Genomic DNA, 22,670 nt, shown 5'->3' with positions numbered 1-22,670 from the left:
TATAATACATATATGTATAAAATTTACTATCCTGACCATTTTTAATTGTACGTTCAGTGGTATCACATATATTCGTATTGTACCATCTGTCTTCAGAACTCTTTCATCTTCCCCAGCTGAAACTCTATACCCATTAAACACTGACTCCCCATATTCTCCCTCCTTCCAGCCCCTGACAACTATCATTCTACTTATGTCTCTATGATTTTGACTACTCTGAATGCCTCATATAAAGGGAATCATACAATATCTGTCTTCTTTAACTGACTTACTTCACTTAGCATAATGTCTTCAAGGTTCTTCTGTGTTGAAGCGTTTATCAGAATTCCCTTCCTTTTTAATTTAAAGCTGAATAATATCCCATTGTATGTACATACCACACTTTGCTTATTCATCTGCTGAATAATACTCCATCATATGTATATGCCACATTTTGCTTATTCATCCATTTGTTGATGGACTTTTGGGTTGCTTCCACATTTTAGCTACTGGGAATAATGCTACTCTGAACATCAGTGTACATGTCTTGAAACCCTGCTTTTAGTTCTTTTGGGTGTATAGCCAGAAGTGAAACTGTTATATCATGGTAAATCTGATTTTAATTTTTTTTTTTTTTAAAGATTTTATTTATTTATTTGACAGAGAGAGACACAGCGAGAGAGGGAACACAAGCAGGGGGAGTGGGAGAGGGAGAAGCAGGCTTCCCGCGGAGCAGGGAGCCCGACGCGGGGCTCGATCCCAGGACCCTGGGATCATGACCCGAGCCAAAGGCAGACGCTTAACCAACTGAGCCACCCAGGCGCCCCTGATTTTAATTTTTTTAGGAACTTCCATACTGTTTTTCACAGTGGCCATTTCCATTGTGTATTCCCATCAAGTGTACACAAAAGTTCCAATTTCTGCATCCTTGCCAACACTTATTTTCTCTTTTATTGATAATTGCCATCCTAATAGGAGTGGTGAGGTGGTATCTCATTGTGATTTTGATTTGCATTTCCCTGATGATTAGTGATGTGTTTTCATGTGCTTATTTGGCAATCTATATATCTTCTTTGGAGAAATGTCTATGTAAGACCTTTTCCCATTTTTTAATCGGTTTGTTTTTTTGGTTGTTGAGTTGTAGGAATTCTCTGTGTATTGTGGATATTAATCTCTTATCAGTGTATGATATGCATGTATTTTCTCCCATTCCATGAGGTTATAATTTCAAAAACAAGGTTGACCAAAAGAAAATTGAAGGCCCTTTCTAGCTCCATCACTCTGGCTTCTCTGCCTTAATAAATATGTTCAGTGGAACAAAATTTTGCCTTTCTTTAATAAGCTGCTGCTATAAACACTGTTGTTCTTTGTCACTGGAAGGAGTGGGGTTTGTGGAGGTCATCTGCCTCTGTTAGATGGCCCCAGAGGACACATATAAGCCTAGTTGTGGCTTTCGGAACCTGGTCTCCCCTTTTTGAAGAGATCTTCAAACAACAAGGGTCTACTGCTGACTCTGCTTCTGACTTAACTGTCCACAGTTACCTTTTGTTTTTTCTTTTTCTTTTTTTAAGATTTTATTTATTTATTTGACAGAGAGAGAGAGAGACACAGCGAGAGAGGAACAAAAGCAGGGGGAGTGGGAGAGGGAGAGGCAGGCTTCCTGCTGAGCAGGGAGCCCAATGCGGGGCTCGATCCCAGGACCCTGGGACCATGACCTTAGCCGAAGGCAGACGCTTAACGACTGAGCCACCCAGGCACCCCTTTTGTTTTGTTGTTCTTAAAATGTATCCAGGGATAGAATTGAAGATTTACAAAGTAATCCTGGTTCTTTCACTTAATCTTGGGCAAATTATTAACCTCTAAGCCTCATTAGTAAAAAGTTACTGGGGGGATTATATGGGTTATTACATGCGAAGTTCTGAGAACAGAGTCTGGAACATAGTAAAACCTCAATAAATGTGAGTTGTTATGTTAGGTAAAATATGCTTGGGGAATGAGGTCTACATAAGTCTTACTATTCTAACTTAAGTTTTAGGAAGTTTTTGGTTTTTGTTTGTTTTCTTTTTAAACGGTGTCTTATTTCTAGCTCTGGAAGTGTGAGATTTGGCTCTAGGGGTGGCCATTCATCCCACTTGGCCCCACTAGACCCAGGCTGTATATGTTCTGGCATCCCATCTGGTTTGTACCCCTTTTCACCCTCAAGCATTCTGGTGTGATAGTACATTATATGGTCACCTTAGATTTGACAGGAGTGAAGTTTGCATTTCTCTTTCATTATGAATTGTTTTTCATATTCACATGTGCCCCCACATTCCTGTCCTTCTATAACCATAGCTAATAATCAGACTAAGGAGAAAACATGTGTTTAAAACCCAAAATCCAATTGCCTTTTTCCCCCCTCTGTACACTAAGATTTAATATAGAAATAATTCCCTTCCCCGTCCTCATTTCCCAAACCAATAAGTCATAAAACTTCAATGAATTGTAGGTACTCTAGATCAACTTTTTTATTTTACAGATGCTGAGACCCATACATCTCAGTTTCAGAGATTCATAGAAGTTAAATGTGACTTATCCCATGTAAGTGGTACATTAGTGACGGATGTACTCTATCCCAGGTCACTTGATGCCCATTGTTCTCTAGTGTGTAAAGCAGTAAAAAGTGTTTTTATGGCAAAGGTCAAGGTTGTCCAAAGTGTATCATTACAAGCACATTCCTTTAATGTTCTGTAGGGCAAAGGGGCTCCTTTAGATCACGCTGAATACTTCCTCCTGGAGGTTCATAATGCACCTTAGCACTTTAAAGATGCTAAAACATTCTATATGTAAAGAGACCTATCAGTTTTTGTTCAATCCTGCATTTTCCAATCTTTGGGAAAACTGTTTGGAAATGCTAGTCTAGGGTTTTTTGGAAGGCAGAGAGGTTGATTTTTTTTCTAAAAATATTCTCATGGGATTGTTAATTCTGTTACCTTCAGTATCATTTTTCCCCTTCAGTTGGGTCGCTGCAATCACTGAAGCTTGTTTTAAGCCAGTTAGATCATTTGATTGAGATTGGTCATATAGACTATTAACAGAGGGGAACTCCCCCAGAATGTTGATTCTAGAAAAAGATCCGCTTTATAGGGCCATTTGCATCCTGTGGGCCCTCTTTTTTCCTTTCCTTTCCTGCCATATCATCCAAAAATTGGATTTCATCCTGTTTTATGTAGGAGACAGACAGAGCTTGTCTAGAATGAAAACATCTCTGAGAGTTTTAACTGTGACTTATTCTCATTTCCAGCATCTAAAGGCAGTGGGTTAGATTAAGAACTAAATAACATAATACTGTGTTCCATATGGCATAGGGTTTTGGTTACTTAATAAATAAAAGTGTTCCCTGAGAATTTTGAGAAATAGGGTTTTAGTACTATAACTGCACAGTCAGGATTACCCCAGGATTTGAAACAGGGGACACAGGGTGGACTTAAGGGTTATATCTGATCCTGAAAAATCTCTCCCACTAAGTCTTTCCAAGACCTATGTTTATTTTAGTATTAGAGCTCCAGTAGAAAATATGAATGTTGCCCAAATTAGTTCATCTTGAAGGGGATTCCCATTAAATAGGAGCTACCAGGAAGAGACTCTGTCCCTAAGTCCCAAAGACATTTTATTTCAAGTCACCTCTCCAGGGTGAGACCCCAGCTGTCCCTGTGGTGCTAATTACAGTGGCAGTTGGCCAAGCATCTTTATCTCAGCCTGTGACTTCCCTAGTGCTTGCTAGGTGGTCTTGTGTCTCCAGTGGGGCTGATGATGTTTTGTAACCTTTGTATGTTTGCTTTAGAATATCTAATTATGCTCACCATAAAATTGAGCTTTTTGAAAAAAGAAAGGAAAAAGAAAAAAAGACATTTTTGACAAGGTTTAAATTTCAGATGGACCAGGGTAACAGTGTCCCTACCAATCCTGCAGAATTTTCAGATGAAAATGATTCTCCTATGTGTATGTGCACACTTCGTTACAATGTGACAGAGTAGGAACTCTGTCCACTACTGTGGACCCTGATTTTTCTTCATCTGGAAACATGGCACCATTCTTGTTTTGTTTCAGCAGTATACTTTGTGCTGTGTTAGTGAGTTTGCTCTGCAGTCTTAAAAATTTAAAAGCAAACGGGGGCACCTGGTTGGCTCAGTCGGTTAAGTGTTCTATCCTTGATTTCAGCTCAGGTCATGATCTCACGGTCATGAGATCAAGCCCCACGTTGGGCTCCATGCTCAGCAGGGAGTCTGTTGGAGATTCTCTCCTTCCGCCTGCTTGCCTGCACACTCTCTCTCAAAAAAAAAAAAAAAAAAAAAATTAAAAGCAAACAAAACAAATGAAGCAATATGTAACTTCAAGAATGAGTAAAGAAGGAAATGAGAAGAGACCTACCATAAGGGGGACATTTTACCAGCACTTTTTACCATCCATTACTTCCAGATTCAAAGCTCATCTTTTTAATCTTTTTTTCTCTCATTTTGGTAAAGACTTTCATTTTTATCTGCATTCTTCTTAATATATTTCAAATTTGAAAAAGAATTCTCTGTGCTGTTTTTGTGTTTTGTTTTGTTTTTTTATTTGACAGAGAAAGAGAGAGGGAGAGAGGGAATACAAGCAGGGGGAGTAGAGGAGGGAGAAGCAGTCTTCCTGCTGAGCAGGGAGCCCGATGCGGGGCTCGATCCCAGGACGCTGGGATCATGACCTGAGCCGAAGGCAGACGCTTTAACGACTGAGCCACCCAGGCACCCCTGTTTTTGTGTTTTATCTACAAATCTTCAGTGAGAGAAAAGGATTTGACCTGTAAATGAGGCCACAAACTTGGCTTCTAGGACCCTAGTTTTTTCTAAAGAACCACTGAAAGTACCTGATAGAACCTTAAAGCTTTTAAGGAGCTCAATTTGAAAACTAAGATTTATTAGACTTACTGTTTCTTAAGTTTGAACTGAAATTAACACAGGCAGATTTAATTTCCATTTTATAAGAATTGACATTTAATGTCAACTATACTTCAATGATAAAAATCTTTTTTAAATTGACAGTGTTCAAAATTACCCAAAAAAGCAGCCTTTTGTACATTTCTAGTATTTAAGAATAGAAAAAACTGAATTTACTTACATTAAGCACCAAACTTTAAAAAAACTAACTTTCCTGGAGGAAGTAATTTTCTTGACCGTTTAATGTTTACAAAATAGTATATTAAACTCTTTGGGTTCCTTGCGGGGTAGTTCTTACAGAATGCACTGTCAAATCCCTGTCTACCCATAGCCTTTCTCTGACTTCAGTAGCAGGCACCCGGAGTAAAAAGTCTAACATGCTGTGTTTTCCTTGGTAGGTAGGTGAATTTCAACTAAGAAATTTGCTTATGTGAGTGTGTGATTTGAAGTTACTGTCACTTGGCATATTATCCAGTTTGTAGAAGGTTTCCCAGTCTTGAACATTATAGGTAGATCATTCTATGCTTAAATTCGCATGTATTTAATGGAAAAAGATTGAAGGAAGCACAGATGTTAACAGTGATTTTCTTAAACTTGAATTCCTAAGGTTATGCTGTGTCAGTAACAGAGATGAAAATAAATTCCAAGAATCTTGACACCGTTCTGTTTTCTAGCATATTTTTTGTGATTTGGGGTGTGTGTGTTTATTATTTGTTAAAACACTTCATCCTTCATTATGAGGCTAGATTACCTCCTGGTTGGTTTTGTAACAATTCCAGTAATAGATTTTAAATTGTGTTTTCTCGGGGCACCTAGGTGGCTCAGTCCTTAAGCGTCTGCCTTCGGCTTGGGGCATGATCCCAGGGTCCTGGGATTGAGCCCCGTATTGCATCGGGCTCCCTACTCTGCGGGAAGCCTGCTTCTCCCTCTCCCCCTGCTTGTGTTCCCTCTCTTGCTGTATCTCTCTCTGTCAAATAAATAAATAAAATCTTTAAAAAAAAAAATAGTGTTTTCTCTTAAACCATTATCCCTTTTAGTCAGATAAATTTTATATATCCAGATGCCAAACAGATACAGTATTCCTATTACCCTCTTCTCTAATCTTAGAGTGTCTTCTCTTTGTGCATATATCTTCTGCCGGCAGCTCTGAGAGTTAGGGCTCCATGGTGTGGAATTTATTCTGTAATTGTTAAAATTATCTCTTACTGGTACTGCCCTGTCCATGTTAAGTCATAATATCAGGTAATAGAAGGCAGTATTTTTATTTCAGGGCTTCATGAGGAGGACCACCTCTAGTATCAACCTCCTCAGTGTGGTTTTTTCCCCACATTTTTTTAATTAACATATAATGTATTATTTGTTTCGGGGTACAGGTCTGTGATTCATCGGTCTTACACAATTCACAGCGCTCACCATAGTGCATACCCTCCCCAAGTGTCCATCACCCAGCCATCCCATCCCTCCCACCAACCTCTTCAATGTTTACAAATTGCTTAGAATGTTAGATTATAATAACTGATGGTTGCCTCTAAAGGAGTAAGAAAAAAAAATTGAAAAATTTTTTAGTCTCTAAATACTTTTCCTTGTAATTTGAAATACTCTTTCCATAATTATATATTTAAATTAGTCTGATTTGTTACTTTTCACTGCCTTAGAAAGTATATAATTGGTACATTTTATGGCTCAAAATTGCAGCTACCACTGATTCATAATTCAAGTTTAACTATTTGTTTACATTTTCCGAAATTTCTACATGTGAATTTGACAGCATGTCATTTGCAAATAAAAGCAGTTTTCACTAGCTTGCTTTTTTTTTTTTTTACTGTGCAATTTGAAATACATTTGAAAAAATGAATAAAATTATTTTTGTTTCATACCAAGAAATGGATGAAAAGAGGCTGCTGGATCCAGGGTTGAAAGTTCGTAAAGGCCTCTGGGATTATACTCTGAAGAACCAGCAGATGGAATGCCTGAGTGACTGAAGAAAATGGGTGCTAATGCATCTAACTATCCTCATTCATGTTCCCCGAGGGTAGGGGGAAATTCTCAAGCCCAACAGACTTTTATAGGTAACTTTCAGTTTTTCTACTTTCATTTTCTTTTGTGGGTATAAATAGAATTGTGTTTTCAGTGGTCTTTTTGGCTGAAAAGAGAATTGAACTGTGAAAAAGTTATTATAGATAATAATTCTGCAACATCTAGGTTTTTTCCCCACAAATGTAAATCTATCTTGTATGATTTTTATCCTGACCAAGCTGCTATAGCACTTTCAATCTTTGATGTCTTAACCATAATTGCCAGTTGCCCTCAGAAACCTGGCAGTCTCTCCATTGGTGTAAAAATAGTGGAATACAAGCTTCTTGCATCCTGGTCCATTTATTTTCCCCAGTGCAAAGCAGCCTTGGTATAGTTAAGAAGAAGAAAAAAAAATTTCACGTTTACATACAAGTAGTATTCTTAATTTACAAATCTGCTTAACTCTCATTTCCTAAAAATCCTTGATTAAAATCTGTGATAACTTGGTTTTTGATAGCCAGAGAACCAAAAAGATTTTGTCAAGTAAATAATAATCTACTCTGTTAGTCTCTATTCCTTATTTAATATAGAAGTAAACTTAACTTTTTATAACTTCCTTCATAGAAATAAAAGTTAATTTTATTTGAATGGTTCAAGAATATCTGTAAAAATTTTTAGCATGAAATATGTGTTAAAGTGAACATTGAAAATGAATGTTAAGAACAAAGAAACAAATTTTCATTTGTTTGATTTCCTTCTTAGGGACATCATCCTATTCTCAGCAAGGCTATGGTTGTGAATCAAAATTATATAGCCTTGACCATGGCCATGAGAAACCACAAGACAAAAAAAAGAGAACCTCTGGCCTTGCCACCCTCAAAAAGAAGTTTATTAAGCGTCGAAAATCTAATAGGTCTGCCGATCACGCCAAGCAGATGCGAGAACTCCTCTCTGGGTGGGATGTTAGAGATGTTAATGCTTTAGTGGAGGAATATGAGGGAACTTCAGCCTTAAAGGAGCTTTCTCTACAAGCCAGTTTGGCTAGACCAGAAGCTCGGACATTGCAGAAAGATATGGCCGATCTTTATGAGTACAAGTATTGTACCGATGTAGACTTAATATTTCAAGAAACTTGTTTTCCTGTTCATCGGGCCATTTTGGCAGCAAGGTGTCCGTTCTTTAAAACACTGCTTTCTTCCTCACCGGAGTATGGGGCAGAGATTGTTATGGACATCAATACAGCTGGTATAGACATGCCCATGTTTTCTGCTTTGCTACACTACCTTTATACAGGAGAGTTTGGAATGGAGGACTCAAGGTTTCAAAATGTTGATATCCTCGTTCAGCTTAGTGAAGAATTTGGAACACCGAATTCCCTTGATGTAGATATGCGTGGACTTTTTGATTACATGTGTTATTATGATGTCGTCCTTAGTTTTTCTTCAGACTCTGAACTGGTTGAAGCTTTTGGTGGAAATCAGAACTGTTTAGATGAAGAGCTCAAAGCTCACAAGGCTATTATTTCAGCACGGTCCCCATTTTTTCGGAATTTATTACAAAGGAGGATACGGACTGGTGAAGAAATCACAGACCGAACTTTGAGGACTCCCACAAGAATTATATTAGATGAATCCATTATACCAAAAAAATATGCGAAAGTTATATTACACTGTATGTATACTGATGCGGTGGACCTCTCTGTTTTGCACTGTAGCCCCTCGGTGGGGAGTCTCAGTGAAGTTCAGGCTCTCGTCGCAGGGAAGCCAAGCATGACCAGGGCAGAAGAAGCCATGGAACTTTACCACATAGCACTGTTCTTGGAATTTAACATGCTTGCACAAGGTATGAAATTCTGGTTTTTAATTTTGATTTCTCGAATTACATATTTGTCTTCCAAATTCAGAACACAGCCAGTATGTTCAATATGATTTCACTGTTTGGGATGTGCCTGGGTCAGTTATTTTGAGTATGTAGTTAAGGAATCTGAGAAAGAATTGAGGGTCAGCATTAATGTGGGTGTTCATTTAGTACTAAAACCAAGCATTCAAAACTAGTGACTAAGAGCAATAGATGAGATGTGAGGCTCTTAATTCCCTAATGTAAGATGATACGTGTGGGAATATATAACTACCACCTGCACCCTGTCTGCGCCCAAGCTTTGAACTAGCCTCGTTCCCCAGATGTCATGGTTATTCTTGATCTAGGACTCCTGGGGTAACTTAGTCTCATTTTTATACTCATTAACTTATTGATGCTTGAATGTTTAGAAAAAGAATGAAAATTCATTCCAAAAATGAAAATAGTCACATTTGGATACAAGTTTATTTGAATCAAAGAATTAGGCAGAGTTTCTGATTTAAATTTTTATTTTTATTTATTTATTTTAAGATTTTATTTATTTATTTGACAGAGACACAACAAGAGAGAGAACACAAGCAGGGGGAGCGGGAGAGGGAGAAGCAGGGATTCCGGTGCGGGGCTCGATCCCAGGACCCCAGGATCATGACCTGAGCCGAAGGCAGACACTTAACAACTGAGCCACCCAGTCGCCCCTGATTTAAATTTTTAAGTATTCTGTATCTTCTTTTCAAACTCAACTTGTATATCCAGCAACAGCCTACAGTGTGTAAGGCACGGTCAGTGCTAGACTCAGGAGCCTTCTTCATTTAATATAAACTAAAACTTTTAGGTCAGGAAGGCACATTTTTGGGGTTATAGGCAAATGAATACATGAAGGTAACATTAAAAGAATTATCTATCTATTGGTAAACATTAGAATGTTAACATTTCAGAGCTGGAAAGAGACCTTCCACATGGAACAAAAGGAATTTGTGGTCTTGAAAGAATGCATTCTTTGCTTTCAGTGGCTGTATTTTAAAAGAAAACAAGCTGGGGCACATGGGTGGCTCAGTCGTTGGGGTTGGGTGTATGCCTTCGGCTCAGGTCATGATCCCAGGGTCCTGGGATCCAGCCCCACATCAGGCTCCCTGCTCGGCGGGAGGCCTGCTTCTCCCTCTCTCATTCCCCCTGCTTGTGTTTCTGCTCTCGCTCTCTCTCTCTCTCTCTCAAATAAATAAAATATTTATAAAAAAAAAAAGAAAGCTATATGACATGAAATTACTTGAGAAATTTAGCTAATGAGTATTTGCTGAAAGAACATTAGAAGTTGCCAATTAAAAGAAAAGGTTAATGGCTGGGTCAAAAGACAGGAATTTAATGAACTAAGGAATAATGAAAGCTACACGCATTTTTCTAACTTGAAAATAAAAATGTGTGTTGTATGTCTCAATCAGCAAATTAATAGGACTTTGAGAAATAAAATAAAGCCCCAGCTTAATAACAATAAGAAATAAATTACATGAGAGGAATTATACAAAAGAAGGCACTAATAAACCTGAGTGAAAAAAGTTGAGATTTCTGTTACATAAAGGATCTTTTGAAATCTTACTTTACCATTATCTTTTTAGTAATAGTACGAATTTAGTTTTGTTACCACAATTAAAATGTTAAAATATTTTTATCAGTTTAAAACAACATTACATTAATAATAGTAGGCTATTTTGATGTCAGACTACAGGAAAATAATGTTATCAAAAATAACCTAGCAGCTTGACCTACCACTGTTTTATTCTGTAAAACCAAATTTGTCAGAAAATGCCTCTACAGAAAAATTTGAAGGTTGTGACATTGCCCAAAATGTGTAATAACCTCTGTTTTCTCAAATTGGTTTTGTTTTTTGACATGTTTAAATAATAAACCAAAGTGTACTGTATACACTTTGCTGGGGTTTTTTTTAAAGATTTTATTTATTTGATAGAGAGAGTGATTGAGAGAAGAGAGCACGAGTGGGGTGAGGGCCAGTGGGAGGAGCAAACTTGCGGCTGAGCAGGGAGCCCGATGTGGGGCTCAGTCGTGGGACGCTGGGATCATGACCCCAGCCGAAGACAGACGTTTAACCGACTGAGCCACCCAGGCACCCCACTTTGCTGTTTTTAAAAAATGGGAAAGCATCCCCTAATACAGTTCTTTGGGGGTTTGTTGTTTCAAGTTTTGAGTGAAAAGTAAAATTGTGAGCCAGCTCTTAGCTCTTAGGTAATACTTGATCTAGAGTTCTTTTATGTTAAGTGAGTTTAAATACTTTTTTTTATCATTTAGCTAGAAATTGTATTTTTTTAAGTACATTTAAAGATATAACACTCCTTGTATTACCTTAGTCTTGGTTACTGTAATATATATGTGTATATATATATTCCTTAAACCTGGGTGTACATGGCTCTCTGTTTCCTTTCATTATTCAAAATACAGAGTTTAGGTTATTTGATGTTTTTATTTTTGCACTCCATGTAGGCCTTATTTTTCCCCCATGCCTATGATACTGTACATATTAGTGTTTATAACAGACCATACCTTCAGCATAATTTTTACCCCATTTCTTTGGGAAGGAGAATATTTGGTCACTGGGAGAGTAATTTTATACCATGAAGTTTAAGAGCTCAGACTCGAACCAGACAGATGGATTTGAATCCTTCACTACCATGTTTTAATGTGCTTGACCTCAGAGCAAGTCACCTTTCTAAGCTTCTATTTTCTCATTTATAAAATAAAAATAGTAACCTTGTAAAGTAGGATTATGAGGATTAAAGGAAATAATATATGTTAAGTGATCTGACTGGCGCCTGATACATAGTTAGCATTCAATAAATATTAGCCATTAAATGATAATCATCAGAACATATTTCATTCACTACCACGTTCTTTTCTAAAACTAACTTTTAATAAATAAAATCTAAGAAAAAAAGGGGGGCGTACATCTGGGTGGCTCAGTTGGTTAATTGTCTGCTTTTGGTCCAGGTCATGATCCCAGGGTCCTGGGTTTGAATCTTGCATCAGGCTCCTTGCTCAGCAGGGAGCCTGCCTCTCCCTCTGCCTGCCACTCCCCCTGCTTGTGTGCTCTCTCTCTTTCTCTCTTTCTGACAAATAAATAAAATCTTTAATAAAAAGAAAAAAAAACTATTTACATTCAGAAAAATAATTTTATAACTATTGATTAAACCTAATACTAACTATATTTTGCAGATTTTTACTATTACCAGTTTTAAAATTTTCTTATAATTTTATCATTAGTGAGATGATACATGCCACTTATCAAACTATTGTAAATATCTGGCTATTTGTCATTCTACAATTGGTTTTTCTCAGCAGGAGTTCTACAAGCAGATTAAGCCTGTAATACTCTGAGGCATCATATTGTGTATAATGAATTAGCATCTCTCTGATGCATCCAGCATAGTAATAGTTATGTACCATTTTGGAGAGAATTAAGAAAATAGTCACCAAAATCATCTTTGTTCTATGATTCAGACAAGGGCTTAACTTGTAGTTAAGCAACGCTGTGAGACTAGTCTGTTGGGCAGCTTGAGGGTAGGACCTTATTGTTCTCATCTTTGTGTCCCCTGTGCCTGGGACATAGTGGGCATTCAGTAAATGATTCTGAATTAATGACTGTTACTTTTTATTCCTAATTAGATTTAACTTCAAAAGTTAAAGCCCAGTTTTAAAAAGAAACAAATTCTGTCAAGGGAGGCTGGGACCTTGAGACTAAATACGTCCTTCAAGATGGAGAGATGATCTAATAGTTTCAAGAGCATCGTAAAAAGAGGCGGTATAGGCAGACAGCCAGAGTGGTTTGGATAAAAGGGCAGCTTCCTGGCCTACACTGAGAATGCGTTTTATTCAGACAAGTAGGCAGTCACTATTAGGGAGGTCAATTAATAGGTAATGGGGTACTGGCCTGGCATTTTAGGATGAGCTTTAATTTCACTTGATTTCCTACACAGATTAAACATAAGTTTATTTCTGGCTCTTCCAAAGCCCTAATGGTATAGTAAAGGAATAAAACAAATATAAACCCTCAAGGACAAAGATACCCAAGAAGAAAACAAGAGTGGAGAAAGGATACTGAAATTTTTGGAAGCTGAAAAGCAGATAAGGACTGATCACTGACTTAAAACAGAGGAACAGTCTGTAACTCTAGAGCCTATAAAGGGGGCTACTGAGGATAAGAGAGGCAATTCACAGGGGGTACTTAGTACTCTGGGAAGAAGAGGTAAGTGTTGCAAATGGAAAAGAGAGATTTGATTTTAAGTCTTGACTACTGAATGGATCAACCCTTCCCCCCACCGTGGAATTCACCTTTATAGGTGGTGTCAGAAAGGAATTGGGTTTTGTTTTACTCCATATAGTGAGCTGGTTTTCTGAGTACCCTCTATTAATCCATATTCTCCTCTTATTTGTGCTACCTTTTTTTCTAAGTTCCCAAGTATTTTGGGTTGGTACTTTTTCCATTTTGTTTCAGTGGTCCATCTGTTTGTTCTTTACATAAGTATCACTTGTGCCACTTGGCAAATCCTAACCTGCCCCTTCAATTCCCTTCTCTACCCCCCGCCCCCAACCAAACACAAGAAACCTTAAGATTTATTTTCTAAAGAAATCAAACTAGAGAGATTTCAAATCTGGAAATAGCTATGAAAAGGGTGGGTGGGGGTGTGGGGTAAAGCACAAGGTTGAAATCTGAATTTATGTCAAAGCCTACAAAGTAAATGGCAAAATCACTCCCGTTCCCCTGCTCTAGTCTAAGCCAGGCAGATACAAGATAAAAAATTAGAGCTCTAGAAATGGTGAACAGCCCAAGAGAATATAGACTGATGGAGACCAATGTTGTGGAGTTCCATGATGAAGTTATGCTCAGGAGTTAACATGGTGAAAAAACCAGTTTGCCTTCGTTTTTCTACAGAGAAGACTGTAGTCAGCAGTCCTACTTTTGCAACAGAGCTTCCACACAGCAGTTTAGTGCTTCATTCATAAATACGAAAACCCGTCTAAGGCTCAGTGGACTTTTGAAGAAAGCTTCCAAATTGAGACAGAGGTCAGAACAAAGTATTAGCAGAAACCATGAAGAAAGCAGAGGAAAACAACAGAAGTAAAATACCCTTACGTAAGAGAGTGCTCTGTTGAATCAATGAGATGTAAATAGGATACTGTAAGAGTAAAGACAGGAACTCTTGGAAATAAGATAGCAGAAATTAAAAATATAATAGAAGGATTGAAAGGTGAAATTGAAGAAACCTTTAAAACAAATAACAAAGAGCTGGACAACAGTGGAGACAAATAAGAAAACTATAGTATTGGTCCAGAAGGTATAACAATTTAACAAGTGGTGGTTTTAGAAACATACCAGAGAAAATGGAAGAGAAGCCAGTATCTGAGGAGTAATATAAGAAATACTGCTAAAGCTAAAGGAATTTCTGTATTAAAAAGTCTTATCCCGGGGTGCCCGGGTGGCTCGGTTGGTTAAGCATCCGACTCTTGATCTCAGCTTGAGTCTTGATTTTGGGGTTGTGAGTTCAAGCCTACTTTTAAAAAAAAAGTTTTATCCCTTTCTCTAGGGAAAAAGAGAAGATTCTAAAATGTTACAGAGAGGAAAACATTCGGTTCCATACAAAGAAACCGGACTCTGAATAGTACTGAGCTTTTCAGTAGCAGCAGCCGAAAGCTGTGATACAGTGGCACAGTGCCTTTGAAAAGCTGATGGAAAATTATTTTCAACACAAAATTCTGTATTTAGCCAAACTGTCAATCAAGTGTAAGGCTAGATAAAGCCATTTTTTTCAGTCTTGCCTCAAAGAACTGATCTCCCTTGCACCCCTCCTGAGGAAGGATGTATTCCACTAAATGATGAAGTGAACCAAGAACAAAGAAGTGTGGGACCCAGGAAATGGCGTCAAACACAGGAAATAAGAAAGGGAAATCCTAAGTACTGGCTATATAGTAGGTCTAGCAGACATCACGTCTAGACTGGACCAGGAGGGTGAAAGGCTCTAGGAACATTAAATGACAAGGGACATTGAAAGAGATTTCATGGGTCTTTTGGTGCTTTTATGAAGACTTAACAGTAGATTTATAGAAAATGAAGGAAGTGGCGCTGTGAACTGTGTTAAGACTGATGAATCACAGACCTATACCTCTGAAACAAATAATACATTATATGTTTAAAAAAAAAAAAAAAGCGGGCTCCCCACTCGGCGGGAAGCCTGCTTCTCCCTCTCCCACTCCCCCTGCTTGTGTTCCCTCTCTCCTTGTCTCTCTCTCTGTCAAATAAATAAATAAAATCTTAAAAAAAAAAAAAAAAGATAGTAGGAAGGGAAAAATGAAGGGGGGGAATCAGAGGGGGAGACGAACCATGAGAGACTGTGGACTCTGAGAAACAAACTTGAGGGTTCTAGAGGGGAGGGGGGTGTAGCCTGGTGATGGGTATTAAAGAGGGCACGTATTGAATGGAGCACTGGGTGTTATACGCAAACAATGAATCATGGAACACTACATCAAAAACTAATGATGTAATGTGTGGTGATTAACATAACATAAAATAAAATTTAAAAAAAAGAAAAAGAAGTGGGAAAAGAAGAAAATAATAGCTCCGAGAAAAATTTAAAATTACATATGGAAGAAAATATAACTCTGGTATGCCACTTGGCTCACAATAAGCAGTATTTAAATATGAACACTGAATATTGATTTAATAAAAATTATAATACAGAGAGGTAAATACCAGAAGAAACAACTAAAAAATTGAGAGGAGGTGCCTATGGGGAGCAGAACTGGGAGTAGGAAAGACATAGGGCAGATGGTTTTGTCTTTAGAATAAGCTTTTTATTACTACTAGCTACAAGACCTTTTAGATCATGAACATATACTGCTTTGATTACAAAATTAATTTTTTAGTACAATAAAGATATGACATCAGTGCTCAGAAGAACCAGAGAGACCTAGATAGGATAGGCCGTAATCCTGAAGAACTGGGGGATTTGTCATATCTATCAATAATGTTAACTAGTAAGATCATGCTTATCATTTTAGGTTACAAAGGGCTTTTACTTTCTCTCATTTGGTCTCCCTGACAACCTGTGAGTATGGTGGGGCTCAGAGATGAGTAACTAGCCTTCTCCTGAGATTGTGAATAAGGTTGTGACTCGTACCAGCTCTTCTGACCCCAAGCCCAGAAATGTGGGCATGGTGAGAGAGGGGAGCAGTATGAGAACCACTTTCCAGGGATGAAGGTGGGAGGACACTGTGGCCCAGTTGTAACAACAAAATAGCAGACTAGTGATTGAAGCATCAGCTCTGAGGAGTCTCAGCCGTGAGCTGATTTGTGCTGAACCACTTGGGCAGGAGTAAGAGGGAAATGTGGGCCCCGTTAAGACATTTAAAAACTGGGGGGGCAAGGGCCTGGGTAGGTCACCACTCAAACTTTGCTTCAGAGCACTTAGCCAGAGAACAGAGGGCTTTGTACTGAGTAAGCCATTCTTTCCTGAGTCGGTGAGTGTTCCTGTGTCAGTTATTTGACTTTTTTGGCTGTCAGCATCACGACCTTCTTCCTAGTTTTGAGAAATTCCTCACGGTACAGGTCTTGATGGAGGGCAGAAGCCACCCCCCAGTGTAAAAACCTAAGAGGTCAAATACTTGCTTTCTCAGTCTTCTCAGTGGTTAATGTTTAAGCACATGACCTGGGCTTTTTGAATGGGAGCTGATAGAACAGAATAGCAAGGGTTGTAGAGAATTCTTTGTATAAGCAGGGTAGGAGCAGCAACATCTAGCGGTAAAGCAGAGAGGTCAGTGGCGGTGATGCGACTGATGGCATCCATTGCCTGTACACAGAGCTGGAGCTGTGGTGGTCACAGGCCGTGGGCAGCCTGGGGTACCCACTGGCTCTCTTCCTGACGCAATGCTCACTCTGCAGCCTTCCTCTGCTCTTGTTTGTTTTCTGAGTCTGGTCTTCAACTTTCTCAGGAACTGTGGGCTAACAGTATCCTTTCAGATAAATCCCTTTTCTCTTTAATTAAGCCAACTAGAGTTGTCTTCTGTGGTTACAGCTGGGAAACCTGGGTGGTAACAGTACCTATAGTAAAAAGACCAGTGTACGTAATTCCAAAATAGGTGGCTAGATTAGAAGAGCCTCAAAAGAAAGATCAGGTGTTTGAGCACTGATTTTCACGATGATTTTAGCATACACTACACTGTGTAAACACCTCTGAAAATGTGAGTACCATGGTGAGAATATGTATTGATTTCTAATTCTTTGAGTAAAAATCCACTCTTTAGGAGAACTGTAGGTTTTCTCATGAATTTTAACAACCTTGGGCCTACCCTAAGAACTTACATTTCCTTGTTATAAGTACTCTTGACCTCAGAACAAAATAGCTCAGGATTAGCACCAATATCTATGTGTATATCCCAGGTCAGGGCATTTTACAGTAGTACACTTTAAACCACAGATTTTATTTTTTCATCTTGATCAAAAATGTATTTTTCAATCTATGGAATATGAAAAGTATTTATAACACTAGTTCCAAAGTGGACTCTATAATGCATTGCCCATATTTTTAGTCATAATGCATGTGGTTATATTTTATTGGGTTCGAAATCTAACAGAGAAACAACTGAAAGCTATGACCTAATTTTCCCTTAGCAACTTGGTCAGATTTCAAGAGTGTGTGATTCAAAACAAATGCAAAGTAGTAAAGACTAACTGTTCCGACTCACTAAGCCCTTCCTCCCTCTTCCATCCTCTCCACTGTCTCTGTGTTGACATTCTTCTTCTGTCTCAGTTCAGTTGAACTGGCAGTTCAATATGCTTCTATCTGTAATTGTTTCCTCTTTAGCAAATTAGTCGGACAATACTTCCTAGAGAATAATGGAGCTAAGTTAAAGACCATTATCAACAACAGTTAAGAGTAAAAATGTAGATTTCGGTTACCTATACAACAGAGATGAAGAATTAATCTCAGTTTCAGGAATAGCAGTTCAGATGACTCTCAAGTTACACATCTCTAATCATAATGACACTTAACGTTTAAGAAATTCTTTACTCAAAATTACGAGTAGAGGGGTGCCTGGGTGGCTCAGTCGGTTGGGCATCTGCCTTCACCTCAGGTCAGGATCGCAGAGTCCAGGGATCAAGCCCCACATCGGGCTCTCCGCTCAGCAAAGAGCCTGCCTCTCACGCCACTCATGCTCACTCTCTCCCTCTCTTTCTCTCAAGTAAAGAAATAAAATCTTAAAAAAAAAAAAATTATGAGTAGAGCTCTAAAGTGTAATATTTTACTGCATTTTTTATTTTAGAACTTAAACCATTTTTCATACAGACTGCAAACTCTCCACCTCTGATCCTCTGCTCACACTTTTCTTTGGTCTTAGAATATCTTTGCCTTTCACCACTAAATGTCCAAGTTCTACCATACTCTTTAAGGCTAAATTTACATGCTATTTCCTTTGTTTTGTCTTACACATTCCAAATTAAAAGTATTTTCTACTTCCTGCAAACTTCTAAAACACTTCTTTTACTTTTCTTTTAGGTTCTTACATCTAACTTATTTTGAAATTACCTATGTACCTGTCTCATTTCCTCTATCAACTAGTGTGCTATACTCTCTAAAGACAAGGTGAAAATCTTCATCATCTTGAATCACCCAAAGAACCTAGCACACTACTTTGCTCTTAGTATATACTCTTAGTTACATTTAAAAAAATTTTTTTAATTCAATTTAATTAATATATACTGTATTATTAGTTTCAGGTAGAATCAATGCGTTACATATTTTGAGTTATCTTTAATACCTATGAAAACTGAGTAACTTTTTCTTTTTAAAAGGGGGTGTGTGTAATAAATGCTTAACCGTTGAAGTTGCAAATAAAATTAAGATGCTCAATCTCAATCTAGAAGATAAATATGAAGCATTGTTTTTAAAAATAAGTTTAGAGGTGGTCAAAATGGTATATAATTCCATACCATTAAACTCAGTTTTAAGTTTCAAATAAAGTCACATCAACTCTTTCTTTTGTTGTCCATTGATATGTAATAGGTATCAGTTGAATTTAACATATTCTTGGAAGCCAGGGAAGATTGTCAATCTTTTGAAGCCAAAAAGTTTAATCTGAGGACAATTAGAACCCTTTCTCAATAATATGCAAAATCTTTTCTCTGTCATACTAAAATCCCAAGAATACCACAGTTGAGGGAAATGATGAAACAGGAAGACTTGCTTGTTTTGGTTTGGTTTTCTTCCCCAACACAAATTATGTGTTTATTATAGTCAAGATTTGAGAGATTTAATTAGAACTTTGTAGACACTAATATAATCAGTCAAAAGATGAAATGCTGTAGTCAGGTCATTAGGATATGGACACAAAACTTTGAACAACATAGGGACAAGAAAGAGCTGAGCTTTTATTATTTAAAGAGTATACTGAACTCTGAACACCATGAGGATATTGGAAAGCATCTGCAATGATGTTGCCCAATGCAATGTATTCTGAAGTAGAGAGAGACTTGATTTCAGATTAGCATTTTTTTGAACACCATTGCTATGCAAGATGCAATACCAGGGAGAAGAGAACTAAAAGGAACCATGTTTGAATGTCACTATGTTCCTAGCTTCATGATGGGCACCCTACATATATGTCTTTCGTTTCATCTTCACAACAACCCTGTGGAGCTTGGAGATTTGCTCAGGTTCACAGATAATAACGGTACCCAAATTTAATGGTATTTTATAAATATGAAGTCTGGGGTCAGATCTGTGCTCCAATCCTGGCTCGGCCACATACTCACCATATAAATTCTTCCTGGGTTCCTCAGATGAGCTTATTCCTTTCTCTTCACAGAAGTGTGGGCACCAAGCTCTATGCCTGGCTTGCATTTGGGAGGGCCTTAACAAACGTTTTTAAAGCTGAATTACAGGGGCGCCTGGGTGGCTCAGTTGGTTAAGCATCTGCCTTCAACTCAGGTCATGATCCTGGGGTCCTGGGATCAGCCTAGTTGGGCTCCCTGCTCAGTGGGGAGTCTTGTCTCTCTCTCTCTCTCTCGTTTGCTCACTCTCAAATAAAATCTTTCTAAAAACTGAATTACATTAACTCTTTGGTAGACAGTTTTTTTTTTTTTTTTTTAAGATTTTATTTATTTATTTGACAGAGAGAGACACAGCAAGAGAGGGAACACAAGCAGGGGGAGCGGGAGAGGGAGAAGCAGGCTTCCTGCAGAGCAGGGAGCCCGATGTGGGGCTCGATCCCAGGACCCTGGGACCATGACCTGAGCCGAAGGCAGACGCTTAAGGACTGAGCCACCCAGGTGCCCCTGAAGGGCATGTTCTTTGACCCTTTTGCTGTAACATGGCTTTGAGTAGAGGGTGCATATGTGTCTTGGTTTCTTTTTTTTTTTTAATTTATTTATTTGAGAGAGAGAGAGAGAGAGAGCACATGAGAGGGGGGAGGGTCAGAGGGAGAAGCAGACTCCCTGCCGAGCAGGGAGCCTGACGTGGGACTCGATCCCAGGACCCTGGGATCATGACCCGAGCTGAAAGCGGACGCTTAACGACTGAGCCACCCAGGTGCCCCGGTAGACAGTTTCTAAAGATAAGAATTGAGTTATTTTTCTTACACATCATTTGACAGCACGGTTCCAAGTTTCCAAAGTCTAAAGAAATTACCAGATTCAGACTTTTTTCAGCTATGATACATAGGATTACAATTGCAGAGAACATTGAACATTGGTTGTCAAAACAAGACCATAAAAAATGGTCCATAGAGTTTTCCCATGGTGGTAAGCTGTCTGGTGTAAACTCCCACTCCACTTTGATTCGATTGTAGTCACTTTTTCTCATAGAAACACTAAGAGAAGTCGCCTAATTGTTGCCTTTTCCTAAAGCCCCAACTTATTTTTGTTTTTCTGACTCTGCCATAGTTAAATTTTGACTACTCTTACACCTTCTATTGCCAAGAAGTACAAACTAATGCAATCCAAGCTGCAGGTTATTTGGGGGAAGACATTAGTGATTGAGGAAGGAAAATGATAGAAGAACCTCAGCATTGTACAAATACAATATTGAGATACAGAATTGAAGTTTTTGCCTTAAAACCAAATATTACACTTATTTTCTAAAATGTCTAGAGTAGAAGGGACTTTGACCACACACAGGTGTTCGTCTCCTTCTGGTTTTGAAAGTGGCTGGAAGAAACTATTCCAAGAATTAAGATAGATTAGTAATGACGTTATTTAGCTGTTACTGTGTGGAATACCTCACTTAATCTTTATGGTAACTGGTATGGTAGCTACTGTTGTTCTTCCTATTATAGAGATGCTCTTCCTGTTATTAGAGATGCAGGTAAAAATACTTGCATTGTTTCTTCCCTGAAGCCACTTCTAATCACATCTACTTTATATGTATGTGAATGTGTGTGTGTATTTCACATGCATATCTTGTTATGTTGTAGCATAAATAGTACCATACTATACATATTATCATTTTGCCTTTTTCACACTTAAGCTTTGCAAAAATTATGTCAATATGTAGAGTTACTTTATTTTAATAATTACATTTTTTGTTTTGTTTCTTTTTTTTTAAGATTTTATTTATTAGAGCTAGCAATGGAGAGGGCCAGAGGGAGGGAGGGAGAGAGAGAAGCATACTTCCCGCTGAGCAGAAAGCCTGACGCGGGGCTCAATCCCAGGACCTGGAGACCATGACCTGAGTGAAGGCAGATGCTTAACCAATTGAGCCATCCAGGCACCCCTTTGTTTTGTTTCTAAAAATATAAGAGATGTACTGATGTTTGGATATTCAGATAATACAAATAATACAAAAGGTGTTTAAGAACCCTTCAGTCTCACTTCCCAATGGAAAACACTGCTAACAAATGGTACCTTTTTATAAATAACTCCTAAAGACTGAATCTGAGTTTGGAGTGTATGTAACTGACCAGAAAGTTCTTGCCTCCAACTATTTTTTCATATATTTAGGTGAAAAAAAATAACAGTTTCTATTACAAATTAACATGGGCTAGCCTTACTCAATATGTCTCCACGAAGGGAATGACTTTGATTTATTAGAAGACTTTGAGGGGTGCCTGGGTGGCTCAGTTGGTTAGGTGTCCAGTCTTGGTTTCGCCTCAGGTCATGATCTCCCAGGTGTGGGATCGAGCCCCACATTGGGCTCTGTGCTCAGTGCGGAGTCTGCTTCAGATTCTCTCCCTCTCACCCACATTCTAACTCTCTGTCTCTCAAATAAATAAATGAAGTCTTTAAAAATAAACAAGTAGGGGGCGCCTGGGTGGCTCAGATGGTTAAGCGTCTGCCTTCGGCTCAGGTCATGATCCCAGGGTCCTGGGATCGAGTCCCGCATCGGGCTCTCTGCTTCTTGGGAGCCTGCTTCTCCCTCTGCCTCTCTCTCTCTGTCTCTCATGAATAAATAAATAAAAATCTTTAAAAAAAAAAAAATAAAAATAAAAATAAACAAGTAGGGCGCCTGGGTGACTCAGTCAGTTAAGCGTCTGCCTTCAGCTCAGGTCCTGATCCCAAGGGTCCTTGGATCAAGTCCCGCATCAGGCTCCCTGCTCAGCAGGGAGTCTGTTTCTCCCTCTGCTACTCCCCCCTGCCTGTGCTCGCTCTCTTTCTCAAATAAATAAAAATCTTTTAAAAACTTTTTTAAAAATTTTTTATTGTTATGTTAATCACCATACATTACATCATTAGTTTTAGATGTAGTGTTCCATGATTTATTGTTTGTGCGTAACACCCAGTGCTCCATGCAGAACATGCCCTCCTAAATACCCATCACCAGGCTAACCCATCCTCCCACCCCCCTCCCCTCGAGAACCCTCAGTTTTTCAGAG

The 22,670-nt window shown here is 38.4% G+C and overlaps 1 protein-coding gene across 6 annotated transcripts in view; it reads left to right on the top strand.

Moving 5' to 3' along the window:
* The window catches only part of BTBD7 (BTB domain containing 7), an 82,210-nt gene that overhangs the window by 19,453 nt on the left and 40,087 nt on the right, over positions 1-22,670 (top strand). For 4 of the 6 annotated variants that reach the window (XM_054513847.2, XM_045901439.3, XM_064571524.1 and 1 more), the window contains exons 2-3: positions 6,813-7,000; positions 7,710-8,789. The exons of 1 other annotated variant lie outside the window; for it this stretch is intronic. In XM_054513847.2, the coding sequence (XP_054369822.2) occupies positions 6,919-7,000; positions 7,710-8,789 (1,162 nt within the window). In that variant the 5' untranslated portion in view covers positions 6,813-6,918. Of the gene's footprint in view, positions 1-6,812; positions 7,001-7,709; positions 8,790-22,670 lie in introns of those variants that run through there. One more of the 6 variants, XM_045901440.3, reaches the window with a different exon arrangement.

The sequence above is a fragment of the Mirounga angustirostris genome, unplaced genomic scaffold (genome assembly GCF_029215605.1).
Source record: "Mirounga angustirostris isolate CCGP_5_RB_7025 unplaced genomic scaffold, mMirAng1.0.hap1 SCAF_9, whole genome shotgun sequence".
Lineage (NCBI taxonomy): Eukaryota > Metazoa > Chordata > Mammalia > Carnivora > Phocidae > Mirounga > Mirounga angustirostris.
This window is presented reverse-complemented; position numbering and strand designations above follow the sequence as displayed.